Source organism: Zymoseptoria tritici, chromosome 3, assembly GCF_000219625.1.
Source record: "Zymoseptoria tritici IPO323 chromosome 3, whole genome shotgun sequence".
In the NCBI taxonomy this organism is placed as follows: Eukaryota; Fungi; Ascomycota; class Dothideomycetes; order Mycosphaerellales; family Mycosphaerellaceae; genus Zymoseptoria; species Zymoseptoria tritici.
Window position 1 is genome coordinate 60,435 of NC_018216.1, and position 23,896 is coordinate 84,330.

General features: G+C 48.5%; 7 protein-coding genes across 7 annotated transcripts; 1 reads left to right on the forward strand and 6 right to left on the reverse strand.

Moving 5' to 3' along the window:
* Window positions 1-746: 746 nt before the first annotated feature.
* MYCGRDRAFT_91303 (uncharacterized protein) lies at window positions 747-4,113 on the reverse strand (the record flags this gene model as incomplete). Its single annotated transcript, XM_003854623.1, has 4 exons — window positions 747-2,245; window positions 2,381-2,553; window positions 2,758-2,791; window positions 2,964-4,113. The coding sequence occupies 4 exons, from the start codon at window positions 4,111-4,113 to the stop codon at window positions 747-749; spliced, it is 2,856 nt and encodes a 951-aa protein (XP_003854671.1).
* Window positions 4,114-11,024: 6,911 nt separating this feature from the next.
* On the reverse strand, window positions 11,025-12,458 carry MYCGRDRAFT_91304 (uncharacterized protein; the record flags this gene model as incomplete). Its single annotated transcript, XM_003854622.1, has 1 exon — window positions 11,025-12,458. One exon carries the CDS (start codon window positions 12,456-12,458, stop codon window positions 11,025-11,027), a length of 1,434 nt encoding a protein of 477 aa, XP_003854670.1.
* Window positions 12,459-13,540: 1,082 nt separating this feature from the next.
* MYCGRDRAFT_108391 (uncharacterized protein) lies at window positions 13,541-15,360 on the reverse strand (the record flags this gene model as incomplete). The annotated part of the gene is made up of 1 exon (XM_003854621.1): window positions 13,541-15,360. The coding sequence occupies one exon, from the start codon at window positions 15,017-15,019 to the stop codon at window positions 13,541-13,543; it is 1,479 nt and encodes a 492-aa protein (XP_003854669.1).
* Window positions 15,361-15,479: 119 nt separating this feature from the next.
* MYCGRDRAFT_108392 (uncharacterized protein) lies at window positions 15,480-17,393 on the reverse strand (the record flags this gene model as incomplete). The annotated part of the gene is made up of 1 exon (XM_003854620.1): window positions 15,480-17,393. The coding sequence occupies one exon, from the start codon at window positions 17,391-17,393 to the stop codon at window positions 15,480-15,482; it is 1,914 nt and encodes a 637-aa protein (XP_003854668.1).
* An 823-nt stretch (window positions 17,394-18,216) lies between these two features.
* On the forward strand, window positions 18,217-19,437 carry MYCGRDRAFT_69219 (uncharacterized protein; the record flags this gene model as incomplete). The annotated part of the gene is made up of 2 exons (XM_003853573.1): window positions 18,217-18,954; window positions 19,006-19,437. 2 exons carry the CDS (start codon window positions 18,268-18,270, stop codon window positions 19,435-19,437), a joined length of 1,119 nt encoding a protein of 372 aa, XP_003853621.1.
* A 90-nt stretch (window positions 19,438-19,527) lies between these two features.
* MYCGRDRAFT_69221 (uncharacterized protein) lies at window positions 19,528-20,250 on the reverse strand (the record flags this gene model as incomplete). Its single annotated transcript, XM_003854619.1, has 2 exons — window positions 19,528-19,904; window positions 19,954-20,250. The coding sequence occupies 2 exons, from the start codon at window positions 20,045-20,047 to the stop codon at window positions 19,528-19,530; spliced, it is 471 nt and encodes a 156-aa protein (XP_003854667.1).
* Window positions 20,251-21,214: 964 nt separating this feature from the next.
* Window positions 21,215-23,347, reverse strand: MYCGRDRAFT_99365 (uncharacterized protein; the record flags this gene model as incomplete). The annotated part of the gene is made up of 2 exons (XM_003854618.1): window positions 21,215-21,712; window positions 21,768-23,347. The coding sequence occupies 2 exons, from the start codon at window positions 23,172-23,174 to the stop codon at window positions 21,314-21,316; spliced, it is 1,806 nt and encodes a 601-aa protein (XP_003854666.1).
* Window positions 23,348-23,896: the final 549 nt, after the last annotated feature.

Sequence of the window (23,896 nt, forward strand, 5' to 3'; positions counted from 1 at the left end):
AATGGATGATGCTCGTAATTCCGTCTTGAGCTTGCTATCATGCGTCTTGAAGATTCCACGCATGGCGCTGTCCAGCGCTGTCCCAAATGTCAGCTGTTCACGTGTCACCCAAGATGCGGTCGATACCCTTGGCTGCCGTACGAGGCGATGGAGTGCTGCCATGCCGTCTCGCTGATAGTCGACGATGCCTTTGAAGCGCTTCCTTCCGGTCTGCAGTCGGTCAGTCTTCACAATGCAGATGGGAAGAGGTAGATCACAACGAATGGTGTTGCCATTGCTGCAAGTGTGCTAAGATGCTATGGTATGGTATGCTCGCGGTATGATCTGCTTGCGATATGCTGCCGGGACTATTCACCAGGTTTCTGGTATAGCTTCTCCCCCGAAGGGTGCCGCTGGCAAGCGTGATGAAAAAACAAGTCGCAAGGAAATGCCATTCGCCAGGCGACCCCCCCGAAGGGCCAAGAATGGCGGTGGTACCAATCGCTGGTGTTATCATGGCCCAAAATTTCAATACCCGCTGCGAAATCTCAGTCTCTTGTCCAAGCTTCTCCCGTAGTTTCCACAGACTCTCCTCCAGAGCCCATCCACGGCATTGTGCAGCCTTCCCTGGTCTCTCCTGCGCGCGGTAGCATTGCCTTGATCTGATTGAGGATTGCAACCTCGTCTGCTGACGGCTCGAAAGCTCCAGGAAGCTCCAAGTCGTATTTCCAAGGACGTGAATAGGCAGGGCACAAAGCGCATGCGCCTTAAATCAACGCGCGCCAGATCTCTTCCGGCCTCAGCAAGTGTCTCGCACGAGACTGTCCGTCCGGATGCGGTCCGTACCAGTTCTCGATGTTTTGCTCCCAGTTCAACTCCGTGACGTTGCGGATCCCGCCACCGTAGATGGTGTACTCAATCTTGCCGGCGTCTGGTCCTCGGCGCCAATGCGCTTTCAGGTCTACGTAGCCGTCGTAAGTGGGATTCTCGATCGATTTGTCGATGGCCCATGGGGGACTGAACTGCAACTTGCCCTGGTTGAACAGGCTATCGAGCAGGATGTCTTTGAGCTTTGTGTCTTGCGTACAGTAGTCCAGAACTGGCTGAAATCTGCCCCCTTGGAGGTGGATCGCGCGGAGAGAAAGCTGGTGGAGTGTGTGGCGGGCCTGAATGATGCTCAAGAGTTGCTCCTCGTTGATATGGAAGCCCTGCAGCTTGAGAATCTGCAGCTTAGGTAGCTGAGCCTCATTCAGAGCCTGCACAATGCCTCTTGATTGCAGCAGATACAATTCCGGGTTGTCTTCGTGCTTGTACATTGCCAAGCGATAGTCTGCAAGGTCCAAGTGTGTGAGATTCGAACAGCTTCGCAACAAACCGGCGAAGCCTTCGAAGTAAGCGGGATCTAGCTCTTCAGCTGTGGCATCATAACCTTCGGAGATGCTCAGAGAGAGGCATTTGAGATTGCGTAAGGCCGAGTGCGAGTTGCTGAATTTGACCTTGCTTAGCGCATCGATGGCCAGGCTGCAACCAACCATCCGATCGCTGTTGAACAAGTCGAGCTTCTCAACGTGGAAGTCGCTAAGGTTGAGCGAATTCAAGATCACTTGTGTGAGGTAGTTGGCTGCGGCCCAGGTGGGTTGGTCGTCGAAGCCCCAAAGAGGGAGAACCGGCGTGCTGCTATCCTGTTGATACAGGATGACCTCTGCCCGAATAGAGTCCAGAGCAATGCCGTGCTTATCAAGACCAGAGAACGCAGCGCCAAGCAAGAACGCATCCATTTTCGACTCCTGGAATTTTTGCAACTCCTCGTCTTGCTTGTCCATTTCTTCCATATCCGCTTCCATCTTCTTCAGTTCCTCCGGACCCAGGGGTTGAATAACGTGCTGCAGCGTGCCGTCGCTCGCGTAAGGGGTGTCCGGCCCGAATGAGGAGATCTGTTTGTCGTCGATCTCGTCGGAAAGCGTATTGATGTCGTAGACTTGCGCCGCGAGCGTTAGGTCTCGGAGCAACAGTGACAGACCGCCGCATTTCATTGCTTTTGCGAAGCGACGAAGGCCAGTCTCGTTCATCTCGACGGTCTTTGCTCGAAACCTGGCTTTGAAATCGGTGTCGGTAGCTACGAATGCCAGAGCCCGGTTCACGAGGCGCAGCGAGCATGTGTCGTGGAGCGGAAGGAGTTGGAGGATTTCATCGAAGATCTCCTGTGGCAGCTCTTGGAGAGACATGGCGGATGTCGTGAGCGGGAATGCGCCGGCGAGGTGTGTGGCTATTGAGTTGTGGTATCGAAGGGGGAGGACGAGTAGGAAGGGCAGGATCGAAGTGAAGTGGTGGTGGAAGATAAGAGAAGAAGCGAGTCTCTGATCGTTGGAGGAAGAAGAAGCTTAAGTAGTGTTGTTCTCACTGACTTTTCGTTCCATGAAATTCACCTCGTCCTGGAGCATGTGATCAAAGGCGAAGCGTATGTCAGGCAAGTGGGGACAAGGAGTGAATGAAGTCAATTCACCCAATCCAGGCCCCTCAGTGGCAGCTGATCCGAGCATGACCACAATCAAGCATGCGCACTGATGCACTGGACTGCACGTGAAAAGAGCTCCGCTGCGAGACATGGAGAAGCCCGGCATACCGAGAGTCCAGGGATTTTCGCCTTCGTCGGATTGGATGTAGTTTCATCTCAACGAACCTGCCACCTTTTTGCGGGCCTCGAATAACTCTCACATAAAGCGAGGCCGCAAGGCCCGACGGTTCAAATCGAGTGCGCATATCCTATTTTCGGCGCACCACTCTCCAAGTTGCGCTCTTTGCACGGGCTCTGCTGAATCTAAAAAGTAGTAGCATCGCGCCGCCACCGCGCTTCCCTGCCTTCCTTCGTACATGTAGCCCAGGATGCTGCAAAGTGCACAAACGACGGCTCGAAGATGGTGTCGAGGTGCATGGACGTGATTTGCGTCTCTTCATACAGTAGTCCAGGATTGGCTGCAGCTTACCATGCAGGATACTGAAGATACACAGCGAAAGATGCTGTAGGGATCGATGGCGACGTAGAAGGCCGAGCATTTGGTCCGGGGAGGTGTGGAAGCCTTGCAGTTTGAGGCTGGTCAGGTTTGACATTTTGACCTGATCCACTGCGTGCAGAATGCCAGCATCTTGCGCATGGCTGATCGCATTCGTCGTCAATCCCAGTGACACGCGCGATAACTCGAGTGAAGTCAGACTCTCACAACATTCCAGTAGGCGCACTAGACCGGTGAAGTTCTTTGCGTCTTTGCTTTCGGCCAGGAGCTCCTCGTATGGCCGTGTTGGCAATCGGTGATCCAAAAGCCAGCCGTGGCCAAGCACGCCTTCTGCGCCCACGTATCGATTTATGAGCTTGTTCGAGAGGCTCAGCGAGAGGCTGCTCAGAGTTTGCCATGCTGTGCTTGAACGGCTGAAGTCAACATCTTTCAACCAGTCCACCGGTACGCAACAATCCTGCATTGCCTCGGTATTGAATAGATGGAGAGCCCGGATTGGAACTTCATGGCTGCCGAGTACACGGAATATGAGTCGAGAGAGATACGCTGCTGTCGGGAAGGTAGGCTTGCAAGCTTGGTCTAGCGGATGGCGAGCTCTGCTCACATCGCCTTTGTGCACTTTCACCTCCGTCGTTACAGAGTGCAGAGTAACTTCATGCCTTGCTAGGCTACCAAAGGCTTCCCCAAGGAGCGCAAAATCCAGGCCTCGGTCTCGCATTTCCAGCTGTGCGGCTTGATCATCCTCGAGCCCTTTAATTTCTGCCAACATGCAATCGAGTTGCGCATCTTGCACGTCTTCAACATTGACAGCGTTCAGCCCAGCAATCTCCATGGCCTTATCATCAGCATCGCATTGCAAGTACTCAGGATCGTACAGCGGCGCAACGAGCGTGACATGACGGAGCAAGCAAGGCAGACCTCCAGCAGCTACCGTTTCTGCGAATTTGCGGAGCTCCGGCTCTGTGACCTTGATTCGCTTCTCGTAGAAGTGCGTCTTGAAGTGGGAATGAGTGCCCCCGGCCTCCATATTCCGGCTCGAGAGGCGGAAGGAACATATGTCGGGCAAGGGAAGAAGTAAAGCGATTCGCTCGATCAGCTCCGGAGGCAGTTCTTCGAGACCCATGATGAGATCAACCGTCGCCTTCGCTATCGTGCCTTTATTCGATGTCACAGTGAAGAAGCTCGAGATCCAGCTTGAAATGCGGTTGCAGGAGGTAGAGGAAAATGTGAACTGGTTTGACCATTCGGTCGGGTTAGGTTGGCGACGGGTGTTGTGGATTATCAGACTGACTATTAGTGAAGTGCACGTGACTAGTGCTAAGGCATTCCTACACACAGATAGCTAAAGTAAGAATCTTACACTTAAGATTCTCTCTAGACGATAATATATACCTGCTAATTAGAGGTCTTCTTCTACTTAGCTTAAGTCTAATTACAACAGGTTATAAGCCCGGCGTAACTACTATATACTTAAGGAAGAATTGTCTGTTCTAAGCGCAGCTACTAGAACTTTACTATACACTATTTAGATAGTTAACTAGCGAGCCGAGAAAGAGCTAGTTATAATAACAGCCGTAATGTAGGCTAATAAGTTTAAGACTGCGAAGGAGAATAAAGTCCTAAGAAAGGGAAGTAACTTCTTAGACTAGTTAAGGATGCTTAAAGCAGCCCTTATAGACAAGGAGGTGTTAGGCTATATCTTTTATAATATTCCCTAGTGCCCTGCCTAACTAAAGCTAGGAATTAAAGTTAGATATCCCTCTCTACTAACTAAGGAGAGTACTACTTTATCCTCCTAGGCTCTAACTCCTTTCTAAAAAGAAGGAGGGGATACTCTAGTAACAGAACCTATTCTAACTAGTAGACTAAGACTAACTCCTCTCTAAGTCTAGTATAAGTATAACCTAATTATATACGGGATTATTAGTAAAAAGATTAACTAATCTCTAAGGCCTAACTTTAGGGATATAGAGAAGATAGCTAAGGAACTATATAATATTATTATAGCTATCTACAGGCCTGTTATAATTATAAATATTTATAATAGCCTAAGGATTCTTAGAATTAGTAATATTAAGATCTAAGGAATAAACACTTAGAAGTACTATAAGGACTTCTAGAAGTAGTATTATAAGTATATCTCTATAATAGAATAATACTTTAGGTCTAAGAACATTCTAGTCTTAAAGCTTACCTTTAGTAATAAGCAGATTAGGCTATTCTTTATCTAAGGCCTCTACTATCTAGAATACCTAAGAAGCTAGAGACAATCCTATTATATTAAGAATATAACTCTTAAAGAGCTAATTATCTTATTAATTAAGGAACCTCCTTTATAGATATAGAGGACAGTAGGAGGATTTAGGGGTACTATAGTAGATAATAATTAGTATACTAAGTATACCTATTATATCTATATAAATGCAGATTACTTTAAGAAGCACCCTAACAAGGCCCTAAAGTCCTAGGTATATAGAGGAAAAGGAGGATCTAATAAGGACAAGAAGAAGTCCTAAGATAAGAGCAAGAGATATAATAAAAAGGGAGGAAAGGGTGCTATAGCAATTAAGCCTATCTCCTCTTCTAATATAGGCTTAGGCTCTAATTTAGACAGCTTATTTGCAGGAGCAGCAATTACTACCGCTAGAATATAAAGGAGTAATACTATTATCTAGGATTCTAGTATATTATACTATTTCTTTAATAATAAGTCCTAGTTCTTAGACCTTAAACCCCTAGAAACCCTAATTAGGTTCTTTTAAGCTATTAGACAAAGTATAGTTATATACTTAGGAAGTATAAGGATTATAATAAAGTATAAGGGGAATAAGTTAAACATTACCTTACAAGATGTGTTATACTCTCCTAACTCTAATTACAACCTTATCTTAATAGAGACTCTCTAGCTAAAGTATAAGGTCTACCTAGATAGGCTATCTTTATATATTTTAAGGAATAATAAGAAGATAGGCAAGGTTTAGTCTACTTATAATATTCTAATCCTCTAGAATGTAATTATCTCTCTTCCTAAGGGGAGTACTAAAGTTACTTCTACAACTAATAGAAATATATCCTATCTAGCCTTTACTATACCTAAGGCTAATATAATAAGATAGTACTAGAGACTAGGCTATATAGGGAACAAGATTCTTAGTATAATAAAGGCTTAAGTCTAAGGACTTAAGCAGATTAACATATCTATACTTAAGCACTATAAGCTATACAAGCTTGTAAGGTTATAGAAAGTAGTGTTAAGAACTCTAAGACTAACACCTTAATCCTTATTAGATAAGGTCTATATTAACATTATAGGACTAATCTTTCTACTAGACATCTTTAGATACAAGTACATCCTTATAATTACTAATGCAAAGTTAAGAAGGAGATAGGCTATCTTCTACAAGCTTAAATTACAAGCTATATAAATTATTAAGAAATAGACTACTAAGATATTTAACTAGTACAAAAAGATAGTTAAGATCTAGTTCTTAGATAGAGGAGGAGAGTTTAATAATAATAATCTAATTATATTTGCAGAGAATAAGGGACTAAGATAGGATTTCTTAGCTCCCTATACTCCTAAGCAGAATAGAATTGTAGAATTATCTAATAAGGTTATTCTTAATAAGGCAAGAGCAATAATAATTAACTCTAGCCTACCTCTCCTTCTCTAGAGTTTTGTAGTTATATATATAATCTTCCTTACTAACAGGCTAATATACCTGTTAACTAACAAGATTCCTCTTTAGGAATTTAATTAAGATCTTAATGCTAAAACTCTATATATTAATCTAACAAAGGTTAGGAGATTTAGATACAGAGTATATCTATATAATTAGGGGAGACCTAATTTATAGAAGTTCTATCCTAAAGTAGAGAAATACTAGAATCTAGGATTCTAGGAGAACACTTTAACTAACTATATAGTTTAGAAGTTTAAACTATCTGCCCTTACTAGGTTTTAGTATAAGATTATAACCTCTCCTTATATAATACATAATAAGGATAAGGTATATAGTATAATACCTACTACCCTAGACTTCTAGGGGGAGAGTTTCCTGTAACTAATGCAACCTATTACTATAGAATAGGAAGTCTATACTATCTATACTAAGGATTAAGATTAGGGCTAGGATGCCTAAGGGCAAGATGCCTAACCTCTTACTACTTCTTATCTTTAAGAAGTAGAGAATATATTTAATACTATATAGAGAGAGAGAAACTAAGCCTCCCTTTTAACATCTTAGGGGGAGCAAATATTAGGTTAGGACATACAGTCCTAAAATAACTAATATAAGCAGTCTAAACCTAATTAGCTAGAGGCTACTAAGTATAAAGAAGCCTCCTAGCTAGCTTAGGGGGAGTATGTTTTTAAGGAAACAGGAAGTCCTAAGGGATTCTAAGGAAGTCCTAAGGGATTCTAGGAGCAGGCTAATGCCTTATTAATATAGCTATAATATTAAGCATTAGCAGAGAATTGCCCTAAAAGGGAAGACCTCTAAGATTATACTATAACTTCCTTCTTAGACATTTATATTATAGGAAAGAGGAAAGTAGGGAGAAGCCCTAAGAGACCTAAGAAATTAGGTAATAAAGCAAGTCCTAAAAGCTTAGGCACATTTAGACTCTTAAGAAGTAGAAGATTAGTTATAAGAAAAGACTATAGCAAGATCTAGAAGATAGGACTTAAAGTAACAAATCCTAATCTATCTAATTCTAAGACAGTTAAGGAAGCTCTCTTTAGATCTAACTATAAGGAATAGGAGAAAGCTATTATTAAGGAAGCTAAGTTACTTAAGTCTACAGGATGCCTTAAATAGAAACTTATTAGCACCCTCCCTAAGGAGAGAGTCCCTCTTATAGGGAAATAGGTCTTTAAGATTAAGGTACTCCTAGATAGAACTATAAAGAAGTATAAGGCTAAATAGACAGCTAGGGGATTTATACAAAGGAAGGGACTTAACTATATTAATACCTTTGCTCCTACCCTAAGAGCTATAATAGGGAGAATACTTCTATTCCTCTTAGTTAACTTTAGCTAGAAGAGGAGATAAGTTAATATTAAGACTACATTCCTAAATCTAAACCTAGATAAGCAGATCTTTATTAAGCTACTAGAGGGAGCTTATCTCTTTAAGAAAGATGCTTATAAGTATATTATATATATTAAGAAAGGACTATATAGGCTTAAGTAGGTAGCTACTCTCTAGCACTACGATACTATAGATACTTTCTAAAAGCTTAGTCTAATAAGAACTATTAGTAATACTTGCCTCTTTTAAGGGAAAGGCATCCTTATTCTCCTTTATATAGATAACTTCTAGATCTTTAGATAGTTAGACTATAAGATTAATAAGCTAATTAAGGGATTAGAGCAGAAGTATATAATTAAGGTTATTAATACTAATGTCTTTCTTAGACTTTACCTAAAGGAAGGGAAAGATAGCTCTATGTCTGTCTCTTAGGAATACTATTCTAAAGACAAACTTTAAGGATATAGTCTTAGTAATGCAAAGAGTGTTAAGTACCCCCTTAATACCCTCCTTAAACCCCTCTAGGATAAGGGAATAAAGGAGGACTATAATCTCTTTAACAAGATTATTAAGGAACTGCAATATCTGTTAAACTATACTAGACTAGATATTAGTTTTGCTATTAACTACTATGTAAGGTTCCTTTAGAACCTAGGACCTTTGCATATTTAGGTAGCTAAACATATCTAAAGATATGTTATAGGCATAATTAATAAGTGCTTTATATATAGGAAAACTAAGGAGCAAATTTAGATTAAAGCATTCTTAGACTCTAACTTTGCTAGTAATCCTAGTATATCTAGGTCTACCTTAGGAATGCTCTTTAAAATTGTAGGAGGCCTAGTTGTCTAGAGATCTTAATTACAGAAAGAAGTAGTGCTATCTAGCACTAAGGCAGAGTACCTCTCTCTTACTAAGGCAATAAGAGAAGTAAATTAGGTAAGGAATCTTATTAATAAGCTCTAGCCCTTTACCTAGGCTAAAAGCATTTCTACTATCCTTATTAAAGTAGACAATTAATTAGCTATTAGCCTTATAGAAAACTATGCTAACTCTAAAAGATTAAGACATGTCTCTCTTAGGAACTATTACTATAGAGAATAATATAATAAGGGGAGTATTAAGGTAGAGTTTATAAGGACAGACATGCAGCTTATAGACTGTCTAACAAAACTAAAATCCTTAAATATTATCCTCTAATATATAGATCTATAAATCTAGCAAAAAGATACTTATATGTCTATATTAGGCAGCTAACATAGATATATAAGAGAGGCTAATATAGGAATTAAACCTATAACCTTTTAATTTGTAGTTAGAAATTATACTACTAGACTAACTAGCCCTTAATAAGAAGAGGGAAATTGCTTTTAAATTTATGCCTTAATACCTGCATTCCTACCTAAGAAGGATTCCCTCCCTAGAATTATACTATTTTATTTGTTATAAAACTAAGAAGTATAATACTTAGAATACTTATTTTATTCTTATCTATATAAAGGAAAGGAGGCAACTATATACCTCTATAAAAGTATCTAAGAAACTATAAGAAAAACACCTAGCTAAAGGAAAACTTTTCTATAAAAACCTAAAAGTATTAGAGTATATCCTAGAACCTGTAGCCTGCCCCCTTAAAACTACTACTAAAAGACTAAGCTAATTCCCCTAGAATCTTAACTTAAAGCCTAGGAGAATATTAGTTTCTATTAGGGAAGAAGGGATTTTAAAGAGAACATATATAAGATGCTATACTACTAACTACTACTTTATCTCTGCCTTATTAGAGCTTAACATTTAGCTAAGAGGAGTCTAGTTATAATATAATACAAATCCTTAAGGATTAGGAGTTATTAGACTAGGGTAGTTTTCTACTAGGAAGGCCTACTTCCTTAAGTTATATAGCTCCTCTATTACTATATTAATAAGGTCTATAGTAAGGAGATCCTTATTAAGCTTAGCTATAAACCTATTAAAGTAAGCTATAAAAGAGAAGGGACCCTAAGCCCTAACATTTACTCTATTATAGTATTTATTTATCTCTCCTCTAATAAATTAATATATAGTCTAATATGCTATAGAACTATCTTTATAGATCTATAGGAGATCTCTACTACTAACAGCTCTTGCTTTATTAATAATTTACTAGAAGGTTTTCCTAGGGATAGAGAAAGCTGCTCTTCTTCTAAAAGCTATAGCTAGTAATATAGATTATATTATTAATAGCTGTAAGGGATAGATAATAGATTAGCTAATAAATTAGCTAAATAGATAAGAGGTATAGATTATAAAGTAGAGGAATAAAAAAGCTAGAAGAAGATGCTTTTTAACAAGCTAAAGCCGAGCATTAGCTACGTAGTAGGTAAATACCTACTATATTTAGGTAACAGACAGCTCGTAATAATGCAGCTGCTAATAGGGGAGTATTGTAGATTATTAGACTAACTATTAGTAAAGTGCACATAACTAGTACTAAGGCATTCCTACACACAGATAGCTAAAGTAAGAATCTTATACTTAAGATTCTCTCTAGACGACAATATATACCTGCTAATTAGAGGTCTTCTTCCACTCAGCTTGAGTCCAATTATAACAACGGGAAGTACAGCGGCTGACTAAGCTTCGCCGCCAGTGCAACTTCGGACGACGACTCTCACTTCACATACACGTCCTGGCGCACAGCTTGCGGTACTGCACCGCACCGCAGCATCTACGATCGACCCGAACTGCCGCTTTACTTTCCCGCGCAATCGAGACGGTTCAAAAGAGTTGTGAATGCGAAGGAAAGGACGCAAGCGCGAGCAAAATGCTTGGAATTCGGGACACATGGCTTCAGGGACACCTCGCTTCATGAAGAAATGACTGCAATGGCAGCAACAGGAGGTCAGCGTATTCCATTTATTATGCCTTCTATACATTTTGCTTGGTGTAGTCGCATCTGAGCGGCGATGGAAGGAAAAATCCACGATCGCCCAGTTGACCTATTGCAAATGCTTTGCTTGCATCACTCCTTGCAATAATATCTGACTTCGTCTGGCGTGGCGCCTTCTGGCCTCTCTTCTTCTGGCAGCGGCAACAACAATGCTTCGGGCTTGTCCCCGCTCGGATCCATGAAGATGCAGGGCAGTCGTCTCGACATGCAGTCCGCGCACGCATTGATTCCATTCTTCTTGTTCTTAGTGTCACGGTCAAAGATCGGCGACACTTGGTATGACTTCGCGACAAAACAGCCCTCAATCCATTTGCCGTTCACGATATACGGTTTCATTGCAAACGGCCGAATGGACTCGCGTATGCTCTGAGAAAGAATTTCGGAGAACTCTTCGAGGGCGACACCCGGCGCCGAACCTGCTGGCTTGACCCTGATCATTGCCAGGACCTCGTCGGTGGCATCTCGATTCGCGGCGGCCTTCGCCTGCTTCTTTTTGGGTGCGGGTGTCACTGGGCCTCTCGCCGGTCTCTTGGACGGCTTCGGTGCGGCTTCTTGCGACAACACATTTCCAGTGGGCCTGAGTGGGTCAGGCGCAGAAGATGTCGAGGAAGGTGTCGTCATTGGGAGCCCGGTGCTGCGGTTGGAGCGAATGCGTCCCAGGGGTGGTGGTTGCGATCCCTTCTCTTTCTCGCGCAAACGCTCGCATTCCTTCCGCAGGCTTTCGTTCTCTTTCCTCTCTTTCAACAACTCTGCTTGCAGGTCGGTCGTCACTGTCTTCTCTCTCAAGAGCTCTGCTTGCAACTCGATCGTCAGTCCCTGGAGTCGTTCGACTTCGCTTTGCGATGAACCGCTTCCAGCGACCCTGGATGGCATAGTCGCAGCAGATTGCGAGGAAGCAGCTCGAGAGGATTCCGTTGATTGCTTCTCTTGTAGTGTTTGGGTCGAACTGTGCGCCGCGAATGTAAATGGCTTGGTCGTAGTGGTCCGCGAAGAGGTCGATTGTGAGGAGGCCACTTGCGGGGAGGTAGCTTGCGTGGAATTAGCTTGCGTGAAAGCGGCTTGCGCGGTATCAGCTTGCGAGGTTCCCTCTCGTCGCTTCTCCTGTTGGACCTGAGTTAAACCGTTTGCCTTGGAGGTGAAGGGCTCGGTCGATGCGGCTGGCGGCGGCGGCGGTATGTCCCTCTCTTTGTCACGCACACGCTCGCCTGCATTCTGAAACTTCTGCTGCTCGTTTCTTCCCTTCCAAAGGACTGTTTGGAACTCGGCCGCCTCGATCTGCTGTCGTTCGACTTCATTTGGGTCGAGTCCGTTCCTTACGGCTTCTTCGAGCCTGTTTGCGCTCCAGTTGACAGTTTCGAGCATAGCGCATTCATGACGGGTGTCAAGGAGCGAGGAGCCTTCGACGCATGTCCGGAGCACGACTTTGAATTCCGCCGAGGCTTCGGAATCCTCATCGTCTGCTTCGATGAGGGTCGTAAGGGTTTCCGGGATGTATCGAGACGGCATCTTGAATGGGATCGAGATGTAACGGAGATGAGATGGGGATCGACTCGGAGTGAAGTGTTGGCGAATATGTGGACGTGATGCGGGAATTTCGGTTGGTGTGCGTCTCTTCGCTGGCAAACTACAAGAATTCGGGAAGGAACGACACAGGAGCCCCTGACGTCTTTCGCGACAGCCAACGTCACCACGCACATCAGCCAAATTGCGTTCCAAACGCTGCAGAATCTTCTTGGTGTCCTTTATTGAGATTTTGCAGGACCTCGCCGTCGTCCTGAAGCTCTGAAACGGCGTCATCAACGGGTCATGCAGCTACGGAAGCCTCCTTTCCATCACAGCGGACGTGTAACGACTTCACTGTCGTCCTACAAGGGCCCGTTAGTGGGTTCTGTGGTGTTCTCGAGACTTGTGACGAGTTGAGCTGGAATTTACTGTCGCGGCGACAGTGCGCATGGTACGGAATGGTCAGCGTCAGTGTGATGATGGAGGAAGTTGTGGTTCCTCGAGACGTCAATGGCCAAAGCAACACGGCGATGCTAATGAGCATTGGCGCAAGGTAATTGGAGATCTTGTGTTCAGCATCATTCATTCTCCGTTCCTGTGGTTCTATGTTCCACGAACTACATCCTCTCACATCATGGGCGGGCACGCTGGACGTTGAACGATCCCAATCGTATTCTGAACCAGCCGACTTCATCGACATCGTACATGCTCTTGCTTACCTCGAAGGACCGAACCAATCCGCACCAACGCATAGAATGAGCACAGGTGCCACATCCCAGACGGAACAGTAGCTGTAGCCTTCAGACAAAGGCTCAGCAGCCTTCCGACGCTCGATGCGCAGCGGAAGATTCTGAGTCGGCAGGTATCTCCAAGCACAAAAAGCAAAGTAACAGGAATTTTCGCTAGAAACACACTGGTCTTCTCTTTCGGCCAAGCCACGAGAACGATGATCTCAGGTTCCATCCCATGGACCTTGTCAAAGCAGACTGATTGCATAAAGAATAGCACCGTAACAGCATGCATGGCGCAAGAGGTAACAAACTTCGCTGCAAGGCCCAGACAACGAAAATCAATCCAATCAAAGATCAAAAGTCTTCCGCCCGCCACATCTCTTCCGGTTGCAGTAGGTGCCGAGCACGGGAGCACAGCCGCTCAGGTGGCCCATACCAATTCTCCAGATCCTGAAACCAGTCACGTGCGGCGGCATTGTGCGGCGGCGGGTCGTTGTTGGGGAACACCTTGTACTGAACCGTACCATCGCAACCTCCTCGTTGCCAGTGTGCTTGAAGACCATCGTAGCCCTTGCGGATGGGATTGTCCTTAACCCGGTCGTCGACCCAAGGACCCTCGAATTGCACTCGCCCAGGACTGAACATACTGTCGAGATGAATCTCCTCAAGCCCCGTCTCTTGCGCGAAGTAATCCAGTGCTTCTCCGAGATTACCCTGCACGAGGCAAATGCACCGAAGTGTGAGCTTCCTGACTGTCCGGCGGCGGTGAAGCACAGCTTCCAGCTGATTGTGGTCTAGGTAGAAGCCTTGAAGTGTGAGATCCTGCAGTTTCGGGAGTTCTGCTTGATTCAGCGCATGAAGAATTCCACGCGATTGCTTCGGTCCGCGCTCCGCAATGTCCTCGACACACTCCACACAATAGTCGGCGATGTCGAGCTCTCGGAGATTCTCGCAGCTCTGCAACATCTGCGCAAAGCCCCTGAAGCAGGCTCTGCCGTATCTGTCTTCTTGCGTAGTGATCAAATGTTGCTCCTCCTCGGACAGACTCAGCGAAAGAGATTCGAGTTTCCGGACCGCCGAGCGCGAAGAGTTGAAGTTAATGGTGCCAAGGTCGCAAACAGCGAGGCTGGTTCCCACCATACGACTACTGTTGAACAGATTCAGGTGTTTGACGTTAAGGACACCGTCTGTGAGGAGGCCGAGGATTAGCTTCGCATGATGGGCAGCTGCAGCCCAGGCAATTTCCTCGCTAGGACTGTATAGGGGAAGCATCGACGTGGCGCTGTCCTCCTGGTACAGAACCAGCTCCGCCACGACTGTGTCGAGTGTGATGCCATACTTGCCGAGGCTTGAGAAAGCCTGCCCAAGCAAGGCCAGGTCCAGGTTGTTCTTCTGCAGAATCTGCAATTCCTCCTCGTGCTCGTAAAGTTCCTCCAAATCGGACTCCATTCTCCCCTTGTCCGTACTGGACATTCGCGCGACAACAATTTCCAGCATGTCATTCGGCCCGAGGACTTGCAGCTGACTGGGCGTGCGAATTTCTCCATCGTCGATTTCATCGGAGAGGGCGTTGGTCTGGTAGAATGGCGCAACGAGCGTAAGATGCTTTAAGCGATGCGACAAGCTACCGTGCTCGACGACCTGGGCGAACTGACGGAGCCCAGATTCGGTCATCTCCACGTTCTTCTCTTCGAACCTGGCTTTGAAAGCGCTACTAGTTGCCTTCTCCTCCAGATTCCGATTTGTAAGGCGCAACGAGCATGTGTCGCCAAATGAGACCGACTGAGTAATCTCGTCAATCACCTCAGCCGGTAGTCTGTCCAGAGTCGCCATCGTAGCGGAAGATGTGGTTCGTATCGCTATAGAAGTGTCTGAGTGGTTGTCGAGTGTGGGAGCCGTTCGCAAGATGAAGGTGGAGGTATGGGTGTTGCTTGCTCGGAGCGATCACAGCCGTTGAAGTTGAAGAAGCTTGCTTTGGCGCTGGAGATGGTGCGCGATGTTTGGTGGAGTGCTGAAGAAGAAGAAGAAGAAGAATCCGGAGTGGCGTGAAGAAGATATATGCTGATTAGCGCTCTGGAGCACCTCAGGCTCCTCCTGCATTCACCTCCTTCATTCACCTCCAGATCTACATCCGAATTCACCAACATATTCATCTCCCGCCTCTCACGTGCTGAGCACTTGCAGGTGTCCAAAGGACCTCGGCAAAAATCGTTGAATTGACTATCAAGAAGGCAAACGCCGTAAGCAGAGTGCATGGTATCATAAAACAACAAAAGACCATTCCAACCAACCATCACTTAACCACCGCCTTTCCCACCCCAATTACAACCTTTGCCGTGACCTTAACTCCCGTCCCAACAACCCACACCGCAGCCTTCAACCCGAAGCCAGCAACCGCAATGGTCGCTCTCGCCAGACCCGGCAATTCATCCTCATCCTTCACCTTCTTCACAACCTTCCTCTGCTTCCCCCTCCCCTTCTTCGACTCCATCCTCTTGAACCACTTCTTCTCCCCACCCTCCACTCCACTCTTCCCCTTCAACCCTACAGGCGTCTTCGGCGGCGCCTCAAAAGTCACCAGCTCCCTAACAAGCGCATCGTTCTCAATCACTGCCACAGCCAACAATGCGCAAACAACCGTGTCGATGACGAAATGACTATCCAACGCCAGCAATCCCGGAAGATCCAAAACACAAGCATCATGCGCGAAGTCCAAAAACGCCAGCTCCAGCGTCTCAGCGCCGACAGCCGCAGGCGTGGCACTGGGGTGATGAAACGCGATCTTGGCTCGCGGACCGGAATTCGAGATCGCAGACTGGGACTTGGTGACGGTCACAGCGCAGACGCCGAGGGTGGGGTGCCGTAGGTCGTAGTGTGCGACCACACTTCCGAGCGAGTCGCGGACGCGGGTGCGTTTGGTCAAGTCGCAGCAGTAGCGGGAGAAAGCTACGGCGACGGCGTCTTGAGCCATGCGGGCTGCTTCGGGGCTGGAAGCGGTGGGGTCGAAGGTCGCAATTGCTTGAGCTTGTGGGGAGTTGGAGATGGAGGCTATAGCGGCGAGGGCGGCGGCTTGGGGAAAGATGGTTGTGGTGGAGGATTCTTTGGTGGATGTGATGCCGGTGGTGTGTTCGGGGAGGGTAAGTTGGGCGACTTGGGTTGAGGACGGGGCGGTGGGGTTGTGCTTGTTGACTGTGAACTGTTTAGGTGCTGCGGGGGAGGCGTCGGGTTGGATGGGTTGAGTGTCGGTTTCCATTGAGAAGATGAGGTCCTCCAGCGAAGTGCCGATTGCTATTGCTGTGCCGCTGGCGGGCTGATGGAGGCCGAACTGCACTTTTCTGCCCTCACAGGGGAACTCCTCACACGATGCTTTCCAGACTGCTTCGAGATCGGCATGTCCAGCGGCAGGAATGTGTTCGTAGCCGTTTACGAGACCGACAGCTGAGTCATACCTCTTCAGTGAGTGTCGTTCGATAGGACTACCAATCTTGCTGACTTTATCGCTGTCGAAAGTAGCTGGAGATGGGGCGCGTGCTGTTGGGTAGTACTGTTGTCCGTCCAGAGGTCTGGATGGGTCGTATCGAGGAAACATTGATCTCATCGGTGGACTGTAGCCGGGCAGAGATGGAGTGGTGGGTTGAAACCGGGTCTTGCTCGGTAGCGGTGACAGATTGTCATCATCCGTGATGGGCGTGAAGAGGTCATTGCTAGCCAAGGACACGACGGTCGTCTTGATTGTGTTCGACCTCTTCAAATGTGATGAAAGGCTTCTCCTGGGAGGCGAAGTGGAGCCAAATTGTGTGTTGGTGGGTAAAGCGGTGAGCTCATCCTCCTCATGGGGACAGGAGTCGTTCGTAATTGCGGGTGACCCGTTGGAGATCAAACTCGACGGTCTTCGGGCGCGAGACTGCCTTCGCAGGGGCCCTCGATTCGAAATGGTAGAGTTGTACGTTGTCGCAGATGCTGGAGATGTCGACCTCGGCTCACCAGTTGGAGGGTCGCAGAAAAGAGCGTGCTTGATGGTCTCCTTGGCTGGCTGAACTATGGGTGACTTTGGAGACGCCATGACTTGGAATGCAACGCCATTCAGCTTGACTTCGCCGTTCGTGTGCGGTGTATTGTTGGTCTTGGTCTTTTTAAGGCTGGACTTGCGCGGCATGCCAGTGCTCATCGCTGGAGCGGGAAACAGATTCAAGTGAGTGGGAGACATGGTACCGGACCAATGCTTGAGAAGGGGTAAGAAATAAGATAAATGCAAGAGAAGAGAACTCGAAAGGAAATGGCGAACAAGACAAGTGGAATGATGATTGCTGGCCAGACCACCCGGTCGAGGATACCTGCAACCCATATATCCAACTCCGTACCGCCACCGCTATGCCCTGCCATCCCTGGCCTGTCTGGTTGTAGAAATCCAATAGCGGCTGAAAGAGGGTCGAGAGACTACTTCGCGCCATCGATTACTTGGAAGAGTTAGCGATGGATGTGCCAGGAACGCCGATACCGTCTTCCGGCAGCAAATAGCAGTGCTGTGCCGCCCGAATGCGAGACTTGGCGATGGTGTGAATGTCGAGTGACTGGCTAAGCGCCGACTGCTGTAAGCGCCCAGCGGCATGTGATCTAGGTGGACACGAGTCGGTGAATGGGAGCTTGCAGTCTGAGTGCTCTATTTGGCCTGTCCTTTGACCATGATCCACCGGCAATCGCAGTGGTTGTTCTGATCCCGTCCTTTCGGTGCATCGCTTCTGGAAGAGCGGCCACAATCGGGGTCATCGTCAGAATCCGGTATGTTCGCGGTTGGTAGAACTATATCCACCGTCGTACGCGCCCTACTAACCAAGCAGCATCACACGTGCTGTGCACTCCGCTCACAGAATGTTCGCATGAGGTGATGTTGTAAGGTACTTTAGTTGAGTTCTGTCATCGCGAGTCGAGATTCCTCCAGATCTGCCAAGCCTGACGTTCCTGAGGTTCAATGAACACGAGACCAGCCACTCTCTTACTCTATTCCATCCACTCGCCCCTGTGACTGACATGCAACACGATATCACCGACATGACTTCAAATCGATAGCACCACCTCCCATCATGGTCTCCTTCTGGCCCTTCGGCGGCGGCAACGGCACCGATGCAGCCTCCTTCGAGAAAGTCCTCTCTCAACTCTCCACAAAGATCAACAAGACGAGCGCACAAAACGATCGATACCGCCAGAGGCAACGCCGCTACAAAGTCCTGTGGACACTCTACTCCACATTCGCATACATCCTCATCGCGGCGATCCTCACCCTCGTCACAGGCTGGGAGAACTGGAACATCCTCGAATACAGCGCCATCGCCGGTGCACCCGTCCTGATCTACAGCATACGAACGGGACTCGATGCATATTACAATTACCGACTGGCGAACTCGCAGAATCATCTCAATGACTTGACAAAGCAAAGAGAGGCGGCGATTGAGAAGTTGAAGGCTGCGACCAAGTACAACAGCACGCAGCAGTTGTTGGAGAAGTATGGAGGTTCGCCGCCGAGCAAGCGAGCACCGTCGCCACAGGGAAATGGAAAGAGGAAGTCGCATATGGGACCGAGTGTGCCGCAGGGTGGAAGGACTGGATTTGCGCCGCCGCCAACTGCAAATATACCGGGTAGACAACCTCCGCCTGGTGTTGTGATACCTCAAGGTGCGCCTGGAGTCGTCCCAAGACCACCGAGTGCAGGAGTACCGTCACCAAACCGATCACCTGCTGGTGAAGAGTTCGCACCCAACGCATTCAGCAATGTGTCACCGGCCCGCAGTCCTGGTAGCCCGGTCAGTCCGGTTCCCTTCCAGCGACAACCCTCACAGTACGCTCATGATGGTCCGAGATGGTACGATCGAATCCTGGATGTTGTGCTTGGCGAAGACGAAACGCAAGCGAAGAATCGCATTGCTTTGATCTGCCAGAGCTGCCGACTGGTCAATGGTCAAGCTCCACCTGGCGCGAGGACGATGGAGGATGTCGGAAAGTGGAGATGCAGTGCTTGTGGGGCGATGAACGGTGTGGAGAGTGAAGAAAAGAAGATGCTGAGGGATGTGGCAAAGGGCGGGAAGGCCGAGTCTGCTACCACTTCTCCTGTCGTAGCTAGCGAGAGTGTCGAGACGGAGGCCGCAGAGGATGAAAATGAGAGGAATGAAAGCGACGAGGGCACACCAGCACCAGTGGAGGATGCTTCGCCAGCTGCTTCAACGAGAAGTAAAGCCCGACAGAGGCAGAAGGCTTGAAGCCGAAGTCATGTTCCGCCGCAAGAAACACCTAAGTAGCCACTAATCAAACAACCCATATCTTCACACCATATCCTCCATCACTCCACCTCACAACTTCGGCCCCGTCCTCCTCCCCTCCCAAGCCTTAACCGCATCAACCCCCGCCTGCGCAACCTCCGCATCCTGCGCCGGCGTCCCCGTACTTACTCCAATCGCGCCCACCACCGTTCCCTCAACCTCAATCGGTATCCCACCTCCAATCAACGAAAACCTCCCCCCATTGCTGTTATGAATACTATACGCCACCCCACCCGGCTGGAAGTTCTTCGCCCCGTTACCAGTACTGTACGCGGATGTGGGCAAGCGGTGGCCAGCGGCCGTGAAGGCTTTGTTGATCGCGATGTCGATGGAGGTGAGTTTGGCGGTGGGCATGCGGGTGAAGTGGAGGAGGTGGAGGGAGGAGTCGACGAGGGCGATGTTGAAGTCTGAGAATATCTGGTTAGTTGGGCGGGAGGGGATGGAAGGGGAATGTACCGATGCCCAGTTGTTTGGCTTTTTCTTGGGCTGCGTTGGAGGCTATTACGGCGGCTTCGAGGCTGAGCATGGGGACGGAGCGGGTGACTGGCATGGTTGCGGTGGTGTGGTGGGGAGAGGTATGGAAGTCGAAGATGTTGTAGTGTATCGTTTCTGTAGCTGGATAGATGGAAAAGCAATGAACGAGAGAACAGCTCCGACAGCAGATAATGGGATCTGCTTTGAGATATGGAAGAAAGGCCAATGCGGACGAGGGGTGAGAGTGGCGGGATTCGTAGAAGTCCTTTCGCGTTCAATACATGTGCAATGCCTGTTCGTAGCAATGTCTTGGGTGCAAAGGTGAGGTCTTGGTTGACGTGAGCTTGAAGCTCGATGGCAGCGATGAAGTCATCCGAACCGAGGTCGTAGTGTGGAGTCGGAGTGGGCTCCGCGTCCTTTCACGTGTTCGAGGAACCGTTGGTCCGTTCTTCGATCCGGGGATGAAACTCAGGGAAGCGATAGTGAAGCTTGAAGGACCTGCTGATAGAGAGAAACGGTCGATCAAGAGCCATCTTCATGCACGCAGGACGATAGCGGCAAGGTACGCGAGAACGGTCAAGACATATCACTTCCCACGGGACAAACATTCACAATCGCATCGTTATTCAGCATATCCAGCTTACTCTTGGCCAACTCATCCGCTTCCTCCCTCTGGCGTAACCAGCGGACATCGCGTCGTCAGGTAAGACTGAGCTTTCATGCAGGCTCCATAGACCCGCAGTCTCAGTATAACCAGACCATTATCCCAGCTCTGACCATGCTCCAAAGCCCTTGTTTTGTTCTGTGGTTCGTTCCTGCTGCCATGCCGTTTCGTGCATTGAAAGACCTCATCGCATGCTGTGAAATCAAATCCCGACATCTTCTGTTCGGAAGTGTGTCCCTCGCTAATAGCGCTACCATGTAAAGCATACTGGAAAGGCTGGAAGAAGAAAGGAGAAAATAAAGACGATGGAAACAGGGCAAAAGCGTGCGGCCACGGTCTTCGTATTGACAAGTTGTGGATCCGAAGTTCTGCATGATCGTGTGAAGACTCGCCCTCGGGTATCTTTGCTCGAGGTCTCGATGCCAAGGTGGCGTTTCCAACACCAGCATCTGACGCTGCTTTGCGCTCCTTCGAACGGTACTATGAAGCACGCCCAGAACGATGAGGCGCGTCGATTTTCAAGCTCAAGCCGGACATTTCGAAGTCTGCGATCTGCGAACCACAGACATGAACGACGAGCGGGCGAAGAGTGCACTGTTCTTGTTGCAGCGATGAAGCTCGTGGTCTCGCATTTGCCATGGTTCGAAATGGGTGTACCGACGATCGCGTCTCAATCGATCAAAGCTCCTCATCTCCATCTTCAACTTGAGGCAGCCCGAGAATTGGCGCAGCATCAATCTTGACTTCTGGCGTCGAGTTTGCCCTGAGTGAACCCTCAGCCTTGCCGGCATTCGCCATAGCTGTGGCGGAAAGACTATCAGGTCCATGGCCGAAGATGCCACTCGGAAGTCCGGGCACACTCGCCCGTTGACGCTTGTAAGGACTGGCGACTCCAGCTGCGTCGAGAGGGTCGGATGTGAAAGGCGAAAGGTGGTCGGGTGGAGTGCCAGCGTTGGCAGCGGTAGAGGTCGCCGAACTGGTCGTGTTGTCGGACGCAAACTCGGAAGTGCTGAGGTGGGGAGATTTGCGGGCGGGATTCGGGTCAGAGACAGGTTCGGATGAGTGTTGGCGTTTGAGCTGTGAAGAGTGGTTAGTTTCGTTCCGTGAAGAGGTACCGATACATGCGACTCACCTTGATTTTCGATACACCCTCCGTCAGCTCGCCTTGACGCTTCGCATCTTCCGGAGACAAGAGTCCACCATTCACTGGCTTGGCATCCGTATCTGCGTCCTCAATCCCTTTGATGGCGTGGCCCTCATCCTCGTCGTCGGCATCGCTATCCATCGCATCGTCGTCCTTGTTCTTCGATTTACGCTTACTAGGCGTTTCTCTCCATCCAGAATAGCCCACGGTCCCTTCCGACTTCAGCGGACCGAGCTTGGAGTAGTCCATCGCTGTGGACTTCCGCCGAGCTGATTCCTCCTTGATCGGCTTCGGATTCGAGACGATGCCCATCTTCTGAAGCTGCTTCTCTCCACGATAGAAGAATGTGAACACTGCGTAAGGTGACTCCGGCGGATCGAGGCCAGTCACCGTTTGCGTGCTGATCGACTTTGGATCGAGCGTTTTTGGCTTGGCGAAGCTCGTCGTATGGTCGATGTCAGCACCTCCGCCTTCGCCGTTCCCGTTCTGATCAGCGCCTTCATCATCGTCGTGTGCGTCAAACTGTGGTGAGTACTCTCCCCGCTTGATCTCCCCACTTGCAAGAACACGAAATAGTGCAACCTTGATCTGGCCGGCTGCTTCTGCTTCAGGAGGTTCATCGTCTGAATCCGAGTCGTCCGAGAACAGATCATCGTCAAGCGGAATGTCTTCAACAGGAGAACTGCCATCTCCACCGTAGCGCAGAATGCCGTTCCTGTCTCTCCGCTTGTAAGTCGGCTCCTCTTCCTCCCCATCACTGTTGACCTCCTTTTTCACTTTTAGCCGCTTCTTCTCCAGCCGCCTTTGACGCTTCTCTATCCGCTCAGCCTTCTCTTTGCCGCTGCCCTGCAGATCCAATCCGTTCAACCATCGCTCGAGACCGACTTCCCTGAACAAGAACTCGCGCTCTGCAAGCCCACCGCCTTCAGAATCCGGCACACTAACCCATCGTGAATTCACCCAAGTCTCTTCACCACGTCGAAGTAATGTAGCAACCTCCTCTTTTGCGCGTCCGTCAAAGTAGATGTAGGCAGCGATTGTCTCATTGGGGTTGTTGGTGCGTGGCACGTATGGTTGTACTGCAGGTGCGTATTTGCCGCGATCGCTCGTGGATCCTGGAAGTCCACCGACCACGCGCGGTTGCGGGTTCGGCTCTTCTCGAGTGGGTTTTGCTTGAGAGTATGGCACATTAAGCCCGGGTGTGAGTAGCGTGATTGAGATGGCAAAGGAGGACTGCTCGGGTTTGCCAGAGATCGAGTTGGTGGGGACTTTTGCAGGTGGAACGGGAATGTAGGAAGAGATGCGGCTTTGACGCTGCTGCTTTTGAATCGAGTGCTCGGCTATGGGGCCCTCGGGCGTGTGGATGCTGACCGCAAGGCCCTTGAAGCAAGGCATCTTGCGGTCTTCAGGGGAGTGGCAGCCAGGAGGAGGATGGAGTGTATTCCAGGGTGGAAGTGCAGTGAGCGGCGGTGGCGTGAGTAACAGGCGCGGTGGAGGTGGAGGTGGGTGTAAAGGTCGGGCTGAAGAATGTCGCTTGAATGAAGTGGTGTCTGGAGGAAAAGTGTCCCGCTAGTTCGCAGACGCGGAGCTGAGCGCGGCGAGGATGTTATCGGAAGCGCGGTTCACGTGCAGATGTGCGTGCTCGGTCGTGCAGTATTGGTATTTCCAGGCAGCTGATGTAAGTACAAGTACCGGGATCAAAGTCACTTTCCGAGCCTCTCTTCACAAAGACGTGCCTCAGGTTTAGATATTTTGCTTGGCGGAGCCGAATGACCGATGTTGAGATGGATGTGTACAAGAAGGCCGTCAACGTTCGACACGAGCGCATGTCACTCTTCTCCTCACACGCCCGCAGACATATCAGTCAGGTCAATGTCTCAGGAATATCCCGGCAGGACGAAAAGCTTCATGACGGAGGCAAGGCCGGCGGCATGTCTCGGCTTCTCACATGCCATGAATGAATCCCGAACAACTCCATGACAATGCACATGACCATCTGAGCATGGTGCTCTCCACGCAAGAGAGACTTACCGCGGGCACAGGTGGAGCGTCAAGATTCTGCTACGACGGCAACGTCAGATCGGACCGGCTAGCATTGCTCGAGAGGAGTCTGTTCA